At 38.4% G+C, this 15,773-nt stretch overlaps 1 protein-coding gene across 3 annotated transcripts in view; it reads left to right on the forward strand.

Annotated features, from left to right (window-relative positions):
• The window catches only part of nlgn2a (neuroligin 2a), a 78,289-nt gene that overhangs the window by 25,576 nt on the left and 36,940 nt on the right, over positions 1-15,773 (forward strand). For 2 of the 3 annotated variants that reach the window (XM_087790154.1, XM_087790155.1), the window contains exons 2-3: positions 558-1,327; positions 15,700-15,753. In XM_087790154.1, coding sequence (XP_087646280.1) covers positions 850-1,327; positions 15,700-15,753 — 532 coding nt within the window. In that variant the 5' untranslated portion in view covers positions 558-849. The remainder of the gene's footprint in view (positions 1-557; positions 1,328-15,699; positions 15,754-15,773) is intronic. The other variant, XM_087790156.1, reaches the window with a different exon arrangement.

The following is a 15,773-nucleotide window of genomic DNA, read 5'->3' on the forward strand; positions in this document are numbered from 1 at the left end:
GAGCAATCTGTCGACAGAAGACAAAAAGACCTCAAGTGGAAACAAAACATCTAGTTTTGTTGGGTCAGCTAGAAACGACTCCGGCAGTATATCACACATACTCAAACAAATCACTTCAAGAGAGTTACAATAACTGTTGTGCCGTAAAGGATCATTTTCTGCTGAAACTAAATATTCTTTCAGTGTTGCTGCCAGGAGTCGACAAAGAGTCTATTTCGAAACTGAAAGAAGCCGTTTGGAAAGTGCTTGGCAGGAGGAAAAGGAGAGGGTAGGCTAAGGCCAGAAAGAGGTTGTTCTGGTTCTGGGTTAGAATATACAAAAAAAGACCAACAAATGCAGGTTTTAAGAACAGTGTGGACAGTGTATTTAGAAGTAAAACTCAGAGTAGGACTGCTAAAGGGATTGGAAACTTCAGTACTCAAACAGAATGGTACGATAATAGATTTCCACAGTGTGTTGCAGATTTAGATGTTACAGTTTTTGTTATTATGTTGGATGGAGAAACCACTCGCTCCTGTCCCTCTAAATCATTGTTTATTCTGACCCTTCGATTTCAGATTTGAAGACCAACCCTGTCACCTGAAGACGACCAGGGATGGAACGTAACAGAATCATGATTCTGGAAACATTTTGGATTACACCAAGGTGGACTCAGCTCTGAGTCCCCCCAACCCCCCCATAAAAAGGCTCACATTTTTCCTAAGCCCCCAGGAACCCTCCAACTTTTCAGAGCACAATTGATACCCCCAAGCTGCCTTCATTGGAACATTTTAATTTTCAGTTGGAAAATATCTTTACACTCCATCTAACGGGATTCAAAGCTGGTTTGTGACCAGTCCTTAACCAGCCATGAACCCATTTGTGCTTGTTTTAAGTAAACTAAGTGGTTGGGGCCTGCAGTCCAAGCGATGCAGCCCCATGACAGATTGGTGCCTGATAGGTCTTGCTCTTTTCAGCATAGCCTGGAGTCAGAAGCTAGATCCATCAAAACATCCTGTAGTAACGACTCACTATGGAAAGCTTAGAGGGATCAAGAAGGACCTAAATAATGAAATCTTGGGCCCGGTGGAGCAGTATCTGGGAGTGCCCTACGCCACAGCCCCCATTGGCGATCGCCGCTTTCAGCCACCAGAAGCACCGGGATCTTGGCAGGAGATCCGAAACGCCACACAATTTGCCCCTGTGTGTCCTCAGAACATCCACGGTGTGCTGCCAGAAATCATGCTGCCTGTGTGGTTCACGGACAATCTGGACGTGGCAGCCGGATACATCCAGAACCAGAGCGAGGATTGTCTCTATCTCAACATCTATGTTCCCACAGAAGACGGTAAGTTCATATGACGTTTACAGGGGAGGAGAGTGCTGTTTTGGAAACTATTTTTGAAGGTTATGAGAATGAGATAAGAAAACTGCAGGAGAAATTCCAAATTGCTTTATTTGTTGTTCAACTTGATCTTTTTATATTTAACACAGGACATTGGAAATTCCATTTCCGAGTCGCAAAAAGAAGCCTGCAGTAGCAGGTGTTTCCCTTAATTGAATCTTTAAATTACTATTTTGCCGGTAACAACTTTTCTTCCTTGCCTGTATAAGAGGCACCACTCAAAACAAGAAGGTGGGTGTTCGATCTTGTTTAGATTTTCTGTTAGAATAACCATTTTTAGTTGCTTTTGGATTAAACAATGGATTAATTGTATTTTTTAGGTTATGGTTACCTTTATTTGAATTTTAAATAATTTATTGATCTTGGTTTAAGTGGGAAGGGGAAAAAAACATGTTTTGAGCACACGTTCGGTGTATTTCAATATCCATCTTGATAACTATGAGTTTTTTTTTCATTAAATTTTAACATTTGCATTGTGCAGATTCCCATCAGATCCCCACCCAGTGGCAGCATTGTGGAATGTGATTTTTAATATTTGATTCTATGCTTGATAAATGCTGCCAGGACAAATTGGTTGTTTAACACTTTTTCCATCCACTTTTCGTTACTCAGGTTATTTAAATTGTGGGCATTGTTTTTTTTTCATGACCAAAGTTTTTTTTGTGATGCACGTCATGTTTACGTGAATCTTATCTGGTCTGATTTGTAAAGTTCTCACAATTTTAAACATCAATATCTTGGGTCAATGGTAAACAGGTCAATTTCAACTATAATGTTGCTGTTGCTTTTTTTTAAGAATGGTGACACACACCAGCCGAACAATCAAATCAAATGTTTTTTATGGTTGTTTTATTCCATATGTATACACAGCGTGTTTGGCGTATTGGTTTGTATCCTGTTCATCTAGGTCAACGTTTACAAAATCACTGTGTATGATAACCGACTCTTTGTGAGCTTGTCATTGTTCTGTTTTCACAGTTTAACACCTCCTGTTTGTTCTGCACTTCCACACTTCACCAGCGTCACTAACACCTCAAGGCCACGTATAGGACTCTCTCCACCAGCAGCAGAGTCTGTCTGACAGCATCACACAGTTCCTTCTTTTTTTTCTTTTTTAACTCTGACCATAAATATGACTATGTCGTACTATCAGTGCCATGAGAGAGATATACACTCCTGCTCCCTCACACATGCGTCTCACCCTCTGGAAATGTCACACCGTCGTAAAATATTTTAAGTTGGTGAGGTAGCAGAGCTGACATCAGTGTGTGCTCAGACCTTCATTTATCAACTAAGGGATTAGAGTTATTGCCCAAGAGGATTAACCAGAGCAGATAACTTGTTTTGGTTATTTTTACCTCTCAAATCAGAATGACTTATTTCTAAGAATAGCTTTTTTAGCATGATGAATTACCAAGATAATTAAGCTTTAAGCATGTTTTCATAACAATAAACAGAGAAAATCATCGCATGGATTATAGTTTAATAAACATAATCACAGGCTTCTTTGCGGCTTATTTAGAGAAAAATCGATTTATATTTTTGTTAGTAATTTGTCTAAATAATGACTCATCATCTTACCCAAACCAAACACAAATATTTGTTTTATAGCAGTGTAACACGCCAGTGGAGATTTCCATGCATTTTAAATGGGGTTGCCCGTACGGTGTAAATATTCCAGAGAAAAGTAATCTTGTTTAATGGTTATTTTCCTTTCAGGCTTGCAATTAACTACGGCTACGAAAAAAAGGCCTAAAAGACGACGTTCGATAATCTGACAGGCTTTAAATGGAAGAAAAATCTGACTGCCAATGTTTTACATATTTATCACCGACACCGTGTTCATGAACTGATGAACGTCACTAACTCATTCTAGTTTTCTCTCTCATGCGTGACAGTAGAGTGAGAAAACTGCTTATTTCTTTCAAGGTGTGGATGGGAAATGTCATACAGATATGAAATTAAATAATGCCTATGACTAACTGTGGCCCTCACACTCATTGTAACATTTATTTATACTTTCAATACATGTGATGTTACATTACGCTTATAGGATCAGAACTTGTCCTGTTTATTATCAAGGAAGACATTTTGTTTCTTTCCCCTCCAAATGAATTTGAATTAGGAATGCCTGAGTCAGTGGAGGAGAACACCAAGTCTCTGGGTCCCAGTGAGACCTGGTTATGCCCTTTGGCAAGTTGATTTCTGTAAAGAAGGGGGGCTGATATCCCTTAAAATGACATCCCATAAATCATAGCAAGGTTCTCATCTGACTCCTGCGGAGTCATGGTGGATCGATGGAGGTGTACGAATGCCTCCTGCCTTAGCTGCTACTGCCTCCAGCCCTCAGACTAACCACACGCGTCGCGTTGCAGTCAGCAGCTATTAACTTCACGGTGGAGCTGCCACAGAGGAAGAAGTCAGGACATGAAAATACATTTTAAATTTACGTCGGGTCAGACCAAAGAACCCACACATACTTGATGTTCCTTGAGTTAGTCCTCCACCATGACAGGGAAGTTTCTCCATTTTAAACATGTCGATTCATTAAATGTATTTTAAGCTGTAATAGAAAATGCACAGTGGTGTAAAGGTTAGTGCAACGGACAACAAGAAGGTAGCTGGTTTCTGTATGGAATACAGAAAGTTGAATACTTTGGGCACTCCAGTTTCCTTCCACAGGCTAAAACATGTAGAGGTTGATAGGGAATTCAAAATTGTAAAAAAAAAAAGAACAAATAACCTCCAGCAGAATAAAAAGGACACTTAATACTCACTCATCAATGTCAGAAATAAAACTAGCAACCTTGCCAATATGATGTTAATAACAATAGGAGTAAGATAATAAAAGTATTTTAGATGTGACTTCACTTTGATAAGCTGCTGGGGTGGCAAAGACCTTTTTTAACCCAAAGAGTTTTTTACAAAACATTTTTTAAGTCACTTGCTCTGGTTGATTACGTTGATCGAAGAGGATGAGTATTGCATTTGGCAGATATTCCGAAAGGATTTGTACCCAAGACCTCGTCTGCACAGACCAGTTGGGAGCAAGTTATTCCCCTCCGCACTTCATCTATCTTCAGGCATCAAACTCAAACTCCCACATCTCACCATCCTTTCAACCAGCGCTGATCGCTAGAGATTCAAGAGTTGAATACTCACAAAGAGACGCACGTGTGAAGAAGCGGCGCACAGGGGGTTGTCAACCCTGGAGCTTCAGCAAGAGTTGTAAATAAAAGATGAGCTCAAGATGAATACACAGAGGAGCGTTTCCAACCGTCGTCCCGCCTATCAGTGCTCAAGAACGGGTTTGAATACCTCTTGAGCCTGTAGCTTTTATATAGGCATCTTGTATTGTCCATTTAAGTCTGGGACACCAGAGCTCAGTTTTAGAGCTCACATTTCATTTTACCAGGGTGATATTACAGTAACATCTGAACATTAGATATGATATGCAATTATATGAGTTGATACATTCAATACTGAAATATGAATACAAACAGAAATTAAATGTTACATTTTGCTACTTAGTAGTTTTAATCCTTGTGCAATGGATGACTTTGTCTACATCCTACTGTCCCACATTTACCGACCATCCTTTGAAACAATCAAACCCTTTTTGGATCAGTTTGTTTAGTCAAAGGCTCTCCACTATGTTGGGGTATTAATAATAAATTGAACTGCGTTTCCATGAATAGGCAGCCCATATATTTGAAAGCCAGTGCTTGTATTAGCAGCTATGGCAGAAAGTTGTATTAATTGTAATTGTTCCGCTTTAGTCAATACTATATAATGTTTTGTAAATTACAATTAAAGTACTGTGCAAAAGTTTTAGGCAGGTGTGAAAACATAATGTAAACTAAGAATGCTTTCAAAAATGGAAGTGTTAATGGTTTATTAACAAAATGCAGTGAATGAACACCAAAATGTAAATCAAATCAATATTTGGTGTGACCGCTCTTTGCTTTAGAAACAGCATCAATTCTTCTAGTTACATTTGCACACAGTTTTTTGAAGGAACTAGAATGGTAGGGTGTTTCAAACATCTTGGACTACCAACCACAGATCTCCTGTAGATGTTTCTCAAATCCTTCTGTCTCTTCATGTAATCCCAGACAGACTCCATGATGTTGAGATCAGGCCACTGTTGGTCCATACCATCACTTCCAGGACGTCTTCTTTACGCTGAATATACATGACATTGGCTGTATGTTTGGGTTCCTTATCCTGCTGCAGAATACATTTTGGGCCAGTCATACGCCTCCCTGATGGTATTGCATGATGGATAAGTATCTGCCTGTATTTCTCAGCATTGAGGAAACCATTAATTCTGACCAAATCTCCAACTCCATTTGCAGAAATGCAGCCCCAAACTTGCAAGGATCCTCCACCATGTTTTACTGTTGCTTGTAGACACTCATTCTTGTAGCGCTTTCCAGCCCTTCAGCGAACAAACTGCCTTCCGCTCCAGCCAAATATTTCAAATGTTGATACATCAGTCCAGAGCACCTGCTGCCATTTTTCTGCACCAGTTCCTATGCTTTCTTGCATAGTTGAGATGCTTTGCCTTGTTTCCATGTCGGAGGGTTGGCTTTTTGGCTGCAACTTTTCCATGAAGACACTTCTGGCCAGACAGTTGATGGGTGTTCCTGGGTCCCGCTGGTTTCTGCCAGTTCTGAGGTGATGGCACGGCTGGACATCTTCCCATTTCGAAGGGAAATAAGCTTGATGTGTCTTTCATCTGCTGCAAAGGCCAAGTTTCCTTGGCCTTTGATTTTATTTATACTTTTGAAAGCATTCTTAGTTCACAGCTACTTTAAGGTTATTTATCCACCACAGGGATCTGAGTGTGTACTTTTATAGGTAAATAAGACGTTAAGATCAACATCAAATGAACACAACATCAGCCACGACACACATGCTCTGCATCGTGTGTATAGATATATGTATATATATATATCTATATATACATATGTATATATAGATATATATATATAAATAGCATATTTGGAATTTAATTCATGACAAAAGGTTTTCTGTTTCAGTGACTCATTGCTAATTGATGTTTTCAAAGGATGCAACCGTCAGAGTACAAGCTAAAAGGACCAAACGCACAAGATGAAGGGTTGGAGGGGGGCCAGGGGTGAGACGTAAGGGGTTGTCTTAGCAACCCTGCACCACTTCCTGTCTCCTCCCATTGTGCCATCAAAGACATTTTGCTTTCCGCCGTATCGTCTTAATGGAGGAATTAGCCAGTGCTCTGATTCAGCTATTTATAGCTCGGGGGCCTGATAGACCGAGGGAAGAAGAGGAAAGGGATAGATGTCTTAGTAATGATCCAAACATCTTACACATTTTTGTTTCCTGTGTTTTATTGCGTTGATAGACCTGACATCCCAAAGTCCTTTTCTCATTTTTCCTACACGTTCTATCTCCGCAGTTTTGCTGCCACCATTTTAGGTCTCCTGCCTCCTACCATCCTGATTCATTTTACTCACCCTGACACCCTCACAGCTTTCCAGGCTGATGACGACAGGAGTATCTGCTGACAGACCAATTAAACTTCTTTTTTTTAACCCTTGGGGGCGTTAATAGAATTACTTAAATAATAGTGCAATTTAAAATCTAATTTCACTTCATGTCGTAGTTATCCATTCACATTAATAAGAACTTACAGTCCGCTGGCTGCCCACATCCGAGGACGCATGTTAGAAAGACCGTCATGTATCAGCGAGGTTTAATTCTCTTTTTAGTTGCTCCCAAGGACTTTTCCAAGGATACGAGAACGCCAATGTAGTTGGGTAAGTTCTCTAAGTAATGTTCCATGATCAACTCCAATAAGCAAAAATCTGCAAAATATTTAAATTTAGGAACACAATATATAAGTACAAACAGCACCTATGTATAAATACAAATGTTGTTCCCACCATTGAAGAATGGACAAAACTTGAATCATGAGTTATACCACAAAACCTTTGACAAACCTTTGCAATAGAACACAAGTTAAGTGAGAGCAAAGCGTCTGACACTGTGATATGTAGTGCTGTATTAGCCAGTCAGCACCAAGCTTAAAGCCAGTGGCAGCTGGTGTAAAAGTTCTAGTACGTTTCCCTGTCTTCACCATGGACAGAATCAGTCGAAAATATTAGTGTATTCATGTAATGTAAAAATATACGCTTTGACAGCTAATAATCATACAGAATAAACCAAATTGTTTACCGAATTATACTAAATACCACTTTTAATAACCTGTCCTTTACATTAGAGATACTTTCTACCCACTTATCACGGTAGTGAAGTAAAAATGTCTCTGTCACTTTTAAGACGGTGTATAATATAGCCTGAGGTACAGAAACATGATGTCACTGATGTGTTTTGTGAATGTATAAATGCAAATATAGTTTATCAGTGTTTACAGGTCTACAGCATACAAAGTCATCATTGTTGATGATCATTTTCAAAATAAAAAAGTATATGCCCTTGTGTGGAATAGATAATTGATTCACAAGCTTCTGGAAAAAGCATGGCTCTTGGAACATATTTGAGATATAAACAAATAAAAGTTGAATTGTTTGGATATACAAATAAATATAAATAACAATTAATTAAGCATATTGCAATCTCACACTATAGTAGAAAAATCCGTAATATTTAAAAACCTACACACCCAAAACAAAAAATGTAAAAAAAAGTTTTGAAGCCACACAATATGAGCCACGATACAGCGAGGGATGAATGTATTTATGATATTATGAAGTTAGCAATTTTCCTCAATATATACTAGACATTTTTAATAAAACTTTAAATACATTTTATTCGCTTAACAATGGTGCAGTAGTAAAAGTGAAATTAGTAAGAGAGGTATTTTTTCCTTAATAATATCATGTCTTAGCTTCGCCATCTGCCTGACTTTCAAACTTATTGATAGTTTAAAGTCAGTGCTAGTGAAGTAACGAAAGGTTTTGAAAGCACTATACAGTTGGTCCCAAACATTTGACGGGATTATTAAATCGTCGTGTTTTGCTTAAAGCCAGTCGACACATGTCTAGATAAACCAGAAATCGCAGAGGATAATTTATATAACGTTCAAATTAGATATTCAGCATGGTTCAGTTATTTGCGATCTGCTTCAGTCCTGCCTCCTTGCTGTCCTCTCAGGCACTGCTGTGAAGTCATAAATCTACTTGTGTTCCCAGAGTTGCCGGCCTGCTTGCTTGTAATTAATTATCGCCGTTATTGATACAGACAGATTCCCAAATGCTGAGTCGGATGTTTGCAGTTGATGTTGACGACTGGACAAGACCTGGACCATAGCTCTGCAGACATCAAGGGATCGTTTAGCTTAAAATAGAGTCAACTGATGCATTTCTGCGTGTTTTTGCGATTCCGTAGGGATGAAATATTAAGCTGATGGTTTAGTCATGAGAGGATTTGTTTTTTGTTTACATATAACACACCCTCGAGCTGTTTAGGTTTCAGCCAATCCCTGCCATTATTTATTGGACATGACTCAAAGGATATGATCTGATTCATGATTGGCTGAAGCTTTATTCTTAATGCTGGTTTGGGCAGATCTTGTACTGGACTCTCTTTACAGCTCAGCTGTTGGTCTTCAGGATGTCTCCTGGTTACCAGCAGCAATTAAACATACAAATTACTACTGGAAACCAGTCCTCAAGTCCTGAATGTAATTGTACACGTTGTAGTATCTAATTAGTATCTCGAGTCTAAGCAAAGACATGCAGATAGTAAGGTCCATTTTCTCTCTTAACACAGAGCATTCCCAGGAAAACTGTGAGACCTAATATTCAGAGAAGATACCTCCCCTAGAGAACAAACCCAGAACACCTTGCTGGGGGGCACCAAGAGCCATGTTAATTGGATGCCTAAGTCTCTGTCAATGCAGAGCATCAGGACTAATAAATAAATATCTTTTCTTATATCTGAGTCTATTCCCACATATTATCTAAGCTTCATTTTTTCCTTCACAATGTAGGGCGATACAGTTCTTGTACAGGAAGTTCCAACATCTCCGAAAACATCCGAAAACATAACAGAAGTTACTGACCCAAGTTCCTGTCATTTCACTGTTAAAAGTTCCTTTGACTTATAGAGGTCCAGCTTGATAAAGTTATTAAATCAACATTATCCGCAAAAGATCACAAAACGTACAAACCAAAATTTGTCTTTAGCAATGTTGTCGGCCATTCTGTGAATGTACAGAACACAAAGAGCATCCCTTACTTAAAAGTTAAGTTAATATCCATATTTTGATAATTACTCTAACACATGGAAATGCAGAACACAATGTTTTTTTTGTTCATCACTATCTTAAGTGGCCATTTAAAGGGCAACTAATGTGTTGATTTAATTGACTTTCAAATTGATCTTGGACCTCTTATTATACTCATCAGTATGTGTCTGTTTGTACAAAACTCTCTTTTCATTGAAATATTTACATTAGTAGTAGTAGTAGTAGTAGAAGTAGTATTGTTTATTCAGGCATGCCAGTTTAAATCATTAGCATCACACTTCATCTTAATTCAAATATATCCCATTTTGACTCACTGTCAGAGCTCTCTTCTTGTCTTTGGTTGGTTTTAGAATTAACCATTTTTTCTCACGCAGTGAAATTACTCTAGTCTCAGATTAGCTGCAGCAGACAGCAGACAGCGACCTTCACAGCCGAGCTCCACTGTTGGACTGAATTAGAGAATGTGCTTAAGCCACACCCACTGAAAACCCTTTGTATTCTGGTGATGCATCTTATTTACCATAACCTTAACCACTCCGCTGTGATTCGTGAAACATCACCGGGAGTCTCCACCTCCAAGGGACTCGTTGCATAAACAAAGCAGGGTGTGATTATAGCTGGCTGCAAGAGTAGTAAAGCAATTATTACTCATGCTATAATGGTCTCCCCTCTAGTAACCTTTCGTTCGCAGAGATTTTAGACAGGGAAGAACTTTATAAAGTAATGCCTTCAAAACATTTTTATGATAAGGGACTTACTGCATCTTGGAGAGGAAAATTTCAAAATTTGAAACATGTAAGTAAAGGCAATTAATGTTAAAACCCAACCCTCCTGACTTACTCACGTGTATCAACTTGGATTTTAGAACTTTGATTTTGTGTTTATTCACACTTACATTTTACAAAGGCTTAGGACAGTTTACTAAAAGTGAGTTCCACCTAAAACACCTTTCTAACTCATGGCCCAGGGGCCAATTCGGCCCACTAAGTAATTTAATTTGACCCACTGAATGGTGGGCTGAAAATCAATTTAATGTTTAATGAGTAATGCTTTTATTGATATGGTTACATGTAAAGATGCAAGTGGTGAAGAACAGAGATTATGATTGTCACGGATGTGAAGGAGAACGAGCCCAGAGATAATTAATATACATTAAATCTCAAATAAAAGGAAATATCAAAATCCTACTCATGCATACTTTTTAAAGAAATAAATCTTTGGTCTAGCCCGGGACTTCTACAAGATGGTATGATTTTGACGCCTAGTCTAAAGCAAGAGAATGACTATTTGGCATAGTTTAAATACCTTTTCCGCATTTAAAATATGCAAAACAATGCCTTTTTAAATCACTTGGGACAATTTTATTATTATTATTATTATTATTATTACTATTATTATTATTGTTATAAATGTGTAAGTTTAGAGGGAGGACTAAAGACATGGGTAACATAAATCTTGTTCCAGGGCAACCCAAAGCCCTCAGGCCAGACTTCTAACATGCTTGACCGAATGAATTCAATTCAAGACTGGAATAATCAAATGTTATGTTCTACAAACCTTGGAATTGATGCTTCGTTCACACTCCCAACAAGACGTATAATACATTTAGTCATACCGTGTTAGAACACTGAGGCCAAAAATATAAAATGAAGAATTTGAGAACCTGCGATAAGAATGTTTAATTCAGCAGCACACACATACTCTGTGAGTGTGCCTGAAAGGCCTGTCTCTTTAGGCCTGAGCTGGTGCGAGGCGATGAATGCTAATGAGAGCTCTGCTTCCTGCCAGCTCGCTCGTCTCCAAACTAAAGAAAAGATGGATGACACCAGAGATGGTGAGGAGGAGCAGAAATGAGAGGATGGATTGACATAAAGGTTATCCAAGGGTCTGACTCTGGACGGCCAAGATGAGCGTGAAGGCAACAGGAATTATTATCTACGGTTCCTTAAAACGTACGTCTTCATCACCATCACTGATTGTTGAGGTGTCAGTCAAACCTGAGGTCTTTACACTCCACAACCAATCTACCTGTGAACCCTCCGAGCTCCGGAGCGTCGAGGGCTAACGATGAATGTTGAAAGGTCGGCTTGACGTCGACGCATTATGATGATGCACCTATCTGAACGTCTTCATCTTGTCAAAAACTGGATGTGGAAAAGTCTGTGCCAATAACATGCGCGGATATCTTCAAATGACGCTTCTGAGCTTTGATTTGTCAACGTGAGGAATACTTTCACCATGAAGTATCTTCTCGTTACACATATTCGTCCTCGGCCATTAATGTCCTTATTAGCCTATCTTGAACCTATGAAGTAAGTACCTTCATCACTGTTCAATCAAACATCAATTTATATTGAAAAATAAAAAAAATTGATCACTGTTTATAGACACAAATTAATTATAATGAAACGTGCTGTTTCGTATTGTTACACTAATGATATGTTGCCGATGAGGTATCATGATACAGTGTCTTTATTTTTGAAAGACCAGTAGATGGCACTGGCCTAATTTTTTCCAAACATAGACTACCATCTAGTGACCTTTGAACGGTCTATCATGATACCTTAGTATACCTAGTATCTAGTCACAAGACTAGTTCACATGGTACAATACGTCCGTCAATACTCTTCTGAGCATAATTTGTAAAATTCTTTAAAAAAAAAAACAACCGTTTTAGAATTTCCCAAAACAGCATTTGCTTTTTTCTAAGCATTGTTTTTATGAATTAAAAAAGAGCTGTTACAACAGTTTTGACTCATTCTTCACTCTTCCTTGATAGCGCTCATAGATTATGACCAGTTTAACTCCTGGTCAATTGGTCACAATCTTGTCATTATTAAGTAGTAACCAATTGACAGACCTGTACATACTCTTATTTGTAGGAACTTTATATTGTTGTTGGATCTTCTGGGTAACCCAGATTTGTATCAAGACATACTTGGTAGACATATCTTACCATCTGATAAACAGACGTGTTCAAATGAAAATATCTTACAGACCTCAGCCAAGACACTAATTTACGCCTTTAACGCTTTATTAAATATATAATTGCACTGTATTTCATCGATATATTTTCATTTATTTCAGTTTTATTCATGTATGTCATTATTTTATATTAGTATTTATTTTTACACAGACATTTTATTTTGTATACATGGTACACATTCGATTTTATATAATCAACAACTCTAATAAACAGTTTCATCTGATCAAACCTTCCATCATCCAGATGTCTCCTCAGAGTGCAACCACAGTATGTTCTTTGTCTCAGCAGCACATATTTTTCTGAAATCTGTCTTTGACTTACAAAAGATACAAACACAGAGATAAACACAGAAGCAAGGACTTGAAAAAAAGCTAAACTCCAGGCATTGAAGTTGGATCTTCATCTTTCTATGTTTGATTGTCTTTGCCATGTGTGTGCTTCACACTTGTGTTTGGTCCTGAAGAGTTTCTTTGACGAGATAAAAAAAACAACTTTTAAGATTTTAGCATGACAACGAATGCCACACATTTGTGCCAAGACATGCATGTGTCCAACACATGTCAAAAATAATTAAAAATGACAAGCCTTTGACTTTTTATCAACACAATTTACTGTATATAGGGAACTTTTTTTTTGACATCTCTTCTTTTTTAATTACTTCACAGTGTTTTCAGAGATTGTCTCAGCAACAACCAGAATGATCATGGTATTCTTGTTTCAGCCACACTACTTTAAACTGGCTGCTGAAAACAAGTGGAAGGTTTTCTTGTTTCCTCTTCTCTCCTCATACAACAAATCATTATTCTCCTGTTGTCAAATCATGATCTGGTGCTAAAAGGTACATTTTGTTTTTAAATAAATTTACTTTTCCAGGTCCGTCTCTACGTCTGTGTTAAAAATAGAAATATATTTTTCGTGTCAGTCCTTTAACTGACCAGTTTTAGCGTCACGTCAATGTTCTTTGTCAACAGGTATACAATGAAGAAAGAAATAGACCTACTATTCAGTGTTAAATTGGACCTTAACTATTCAAATTACGTTCTTGAGAAAATAAAAATCGCTCGGTAACGCATAAGCGGTGAATTGTAGCAGTCATGTGTCTCCAAATTTCTCCCTAAATGTCCCAGTCTCTGCCTGCAGGTGGTACATGGCCTTGGGAGCTGGTCCAGAGAGGAATTCAGGGTCCGTGAGGGGGTGAGGGGGGATGGTAGCGGCCTCCAAATTCAGATTGACCCAGACCTTGTTTGGGAACAGGCTGGAATTTTCCACAGACTTTGAGTATGGCCTCTTCTCTGTCAATCCAAATGGCCAAATTATGCTTCAAACCGAGCGGACATCCTCTCCAAGATGGTACCTGATGAGCGGGCGAGATCATGAACCGCAGTCAGCCGACCACTCTGAGCGAGAATGGCGTCCGTTTTCCCACCATGATCCGTCAGCACTTCAGTCAGAGTCACATCAACGCGACGCTGTACTGCATTCGAGATTCCAATCACTTGTGGAACTTTGCGACACACCAGATATCCACCAGCTCCAATGAGCAGAAATCCTGTTGTCATAAGACCAAAGAAGTAGATGTCTTCCACGTCAACGGAACGAACCGACAGACACAAGATCTTCCACTTTCCACAGGAATCCATCATATATATATCCTGCTGTCTCGCAGGACATGTGGGCTCCCCATCGCCAGGTCTTTTGGTTGAAAACATTTTATCCATTGCTTTGAGAGACCAGCTGACCAGATCCAAAGTTGATTTAAATTTAGGAAGAAATGTCGAGTGAGTCTCTGATAGATAAGACAGGACAAGTGCAGTGGGAGTGTAGGGCAGGGGGGGAAGAAAAAGTGACCGCCTCCGTCGAGAGCTGAAGAGAAGTATTATAGTCAACACAGACGATTCCATATAAATATAATTTTGGACAGCTTTTCTTTCGTAGAGAAGTTATATTTTTGTAATTGTTACGTGCAATTTACTATTATACATTCACAAAGTCAGGGTGTCTGACATTTTCTTCTCCTTTTTTTGTATTCTGTGGTGAATGAATCCCCCCAACCTCTAAAAAAAGGTTGTTCTATGAAGTATGTGGTCTGTTTCTGGGAATGATGTAAAAGCTCTTTATGACTTTGACATATTCTGTTTTCAAACCAAGATCCATCCACTTGAAGTGTTGTTGGTGGCAGGGTTGGTTAACCCCTTCAAGTTAAGAGTCTTGGTGCTTCCAGCTGGATGAATCTTGGTCCCATAGGTCTTGGAGACTTGGAGGTTGTGAAAACAAAAATATATCAGACGGAAATGTATGTTTTTTTTAAAACAAATATTAATAAAAAGGTACATTTTTTTCTCTCATTTAACATCAGTTCTGGTGCTACCCGCTATTCATAGCTCTTCTCTCACTAACATAAATCATCTTCTTGACACCTTCAAGTGCCTTTACAAAGATGAAATATTATCATATCACTTAAAAATTGACGTGATGTCTATATTTATTATGGTTATATCATGCACTGCCAGACAAAAGTATGTCTCCTAGGATCTACCTTTTGTAAAACCTTGTACATACTTGTTTGTCATTTCGCGTGCTCACTAACAGCAGTCCTCTTGATTTTCCGGGACAATTTACTTCGTTTCCAACTTGTATATTTGCATGTCCAGTTTTCAACTCCTCACTGAAATATGCACATCATTTCTTACACGTCCACTCAAGGCACTATCACATTAATGTTTATTTTTATTTATGCACTGACATACTCGCAGAGTCAAACACTCCAGCACAGCCTAATAATAAGCCGGGCTACAAAAGGATGAAGAAGACAGAAAACCTGAAGCATTTTCTTGTTTGGGGAAAAAAAATCTTTCATCTTGTCTTTTCTTGTAATAAATCTGTATCTGTGATGCTTTTTGTGTTTTTTTCTTTTTAAACAAAAAAAAGGAAAATTCTTGTTGTTCTTTTTTCATCTTGCTTCTTTTCTTTTTTTGTTTTTGATATTCTTTTTTTTTTGTCTTGCGTTTTTTGCCAGTAATCTTTTTTGAATTTTCTCTTTTCTCTTTTTCCCCCCTTTTTTCTTCTGAACCCTAGGTCCGCTCACAAAAAAACATGACGAATCTTCAGCCAACAAGCCTCGAGACGAAGGTATTTTTGCTGCATGTTTT

The sequence above is a fragment of the Callionymus lyra genome, chromosome 4 (assembly GCF_982586985.1).
Source record: "Callionymus lyra chromosome 4, fCalLyr1.hap1.1, whole genome shotgun sequence".
Taxonomy (NCBI): Eukaryota; Metazoa; Chordata; class Actinopteri; order Syngnathiformes; family Callionymidae; genus Callionymus; species Callionymus lyra.